This window comes from Octopus bimaculoides, chromosome 18 (assembly GCF_046866305.1).
Source record: "Octopus bimaculoides isolate indiv1 chromosome 18, ASM4686630v1, whole genome shotgun sequence".
NCBI lineage: Eukaryota > Metazoa > Mollusca > Cephalopoda > Octopoda > Octopodidae > Octopus > Octopus bimaculoides.
This window is the reverse complement of record NC_142945.1, coordinates 50,514,881-50,517,380: the sequence shown is the minus strand read 5'-3', so window position 1 is coordinate 50,517,380 and position 2,500 is coordinate 50,514,881. Positions and strand designations below refer to the sequence as shown.

Below are 2,500 nucleotides of genomic sequence, written 5' to 3'. Positions count from 1 at the left end.
ATAAATCTGCCTATCTATCTATCTATTTATCTGCCGATCTATGTATCTATCTGTTTGTCAATCTATCTATCTATCTATCTATCTATCTACCATTCTATATATCTGTCTGTCTGTCAGTCTGATTGCCTACCTGCCTATTTATTTATGTATCCTTCAATCTAGCCATCTATATAGATGTCCGTGTGTGCATGACAGTGCTTTTGTCAATTCGTGTATAACATCATGTGTGCGTGTCTGCATGTATGTGTTTGTGTTTGTACTTGTGCATGTGTGTGTGCGTGTGTGTGTGTGTGGTTTTGTGCACATTCATCTGTTAGCGTGTCATTTGTTTGATTTACTTTCAAGAAATATATTTTTTTGTTTTCAGAAAAAAAGCACTTCTAAGCGTAACGAGGTACGTCATTTCGTTGTAACTACTGCTTCATTTTTGTCTTTATTGTTCTGCAATATTTAAGATAACAACACTAGATTTCACCACTTTAAAAGTCCTGATATCACGATAATACGAAAGCAATGATACGTATTACATGTACTGATACGCTAACCACCTGAAGGAAAGAAAATTAAGTTTATTTCTTCTAATTCAGGAATTACTGTAGGATAGAAATTTTTTTTATAAAATAAGTAACGCATCTATAATCTCCACCAGATGATTTATGGTCTCAAAAGTTTTGGTTCATATTTTGTAGACTACGTCTCACTGAAATAGCAATAAGTGAATTAGTCAACGCCTACAGTAAGATTAAACTGTGTATTTGACATCTTGCGCCACACTGAACTGACTGATCTGAGATATCTCCATTTGAATCCCTGTAATCTTTCTACTGATGATGTAGATTCAAATTCAACATCATCAGGAACTATTTTCCTAAATGTGCTTCTAAATCACAACATTAGCTAAGGAAAATGAAAATACGAGGATTGACTGAAACTTTGCTCAGACTGAATTCTCTAATGGATTGTGAAACATTGCAGTTCACTTGATTTTCCAGCAGCGTTTAATGCTTCCATTCCATGGATGGAAAAGCTTCAATGCTGTTGCACAAAATGTTAAACAGTGAATATCATTTCACCATCAGTGTGATACAAGATTCCAGTAGATTGCTTTTGTTACGTTGGGGAATCGATTGATAGTCAGATGGGTCTCAATCAGGAGAATAGGTCGAGTAATCTACCAGTTCAATTTCTCAGCAGACATCGCAACAAATGACATTTGTGCTAGCTGTATTTTCCAAATGAAACGAAAATCATTTTCCTAATTTTTTTCACAGGTGTTTTGTGTTGATAGCCATTGATACATACCTCAGAAAATCGGCAGAGTATTTTCCATTGATATTATGACCGCTTGGAAGGTATTCAATGAGCACAATTATTTTCCATCCCAATAGTCTGCGTCAGTTAAATTCCCTGCAAATGAAACAACTTGGCTCTCTTCTGAGTAGGATTGCAGGGTTGTTTCCACTGCTAGTTTTGTGTCATTTTCTATAGTTTAAAGTGATAAAGGCAAAGCACATAAGGTGTTAGGCAACGTCCCAGGAATGCATATGGACCTGCATTAAACAGTATCAGATTTTCCCGTGACATGATCTGTCTGGTGTGCTTTTGGTCAGGTATCAGAAGGCGGAGATACACAGATGAGAAATCTTTCTCATGACATGTTCCGCGAGGAGAATATTCAGGAATTTCTCACGGGATATTCTAATATCATTGGCTACTTGATTTATAGACGCCCCTCTCTGCTATCCATGAATGTGTGTACTTGCTACGTTACGAAGTTCCTGTGAACAGTTAGATGTCAATTATGGTTTAAAAAAGCGATGCAGTAATTAATGAATAACATTCAAATCAATGAATGCAAGAATGCACAACTCTAGCTTTACTCCTTAATAGTTAGTCAATGAACTTTACAGACGGCCCTCCTGTGAACAGCAACATACTATTATAATTCATATCGAATTATTTTGAAAATACATATATGTAAAATGTGTTCTATTCTCGTTTCAGATGAATATTCAAAGAGTATTGCTTCCAGTACTCGTCGTTACTTTTTTGCTTTTAATGCAAAGTTGAAAAAAACAAATCATGCAATGACAATTTGTTTGCGTTATTCTTTAATTTCTATTGATTCATCACAACTTATGTATGTGAAATGTGTGATAAGAAGTGGAGGTGGGGAGGGATTAAACACCTGAATCTTATTACCTTGTCTCTTTCAAATTTTTAATTTTTTTAATTCAAGATCATCTACAGATGACAATTTTGAAAATAATGGTTTGTCTATCAATCGATAGAAACTGCATAATTGGTAAAATAGATTCCCATATATATATATATATATATATATATATATATATATATATATATGTATATATATATATATATGTATATATATATATATATATATATATATATATATTTGTGTGTGTGTGTGTGTGCATTTAAATGATATTTGATAAATGATTCAGTGTTACTATCTTTTCGTCACTATATAAGTAGAAGG

The 2,500-nt window shown here is 33.6% G+C and overlaps 1 protein-coding gene across 1 annotated transcript in view; it reads left to right on the top strand.

The window, feature by feature from the left end:
- LOC128249933 (uncharacterized) overlaps positions 1-2,198 on the top strand; it is a 10,968-nt gene extending 8,770 nt beyond the window's left edge. The window contains exons 6-7 of the mRNA XM_089366245.1: positions 368-394; positions 2,005-2,198. Coding sequence (XP_089222371.1) covers positions 368-394; positions 2,005-2,070 — 93 coding nt within the window. The 3' untranslated portion in view covers positions 2,071-2,198. The remainder of the gene's footprint in view (positions 1-367; positions 395-2,004) is intronic.
- The last annotated feature ends 302 nt before the right edge of the window (positions 2,199-2,500 follow it).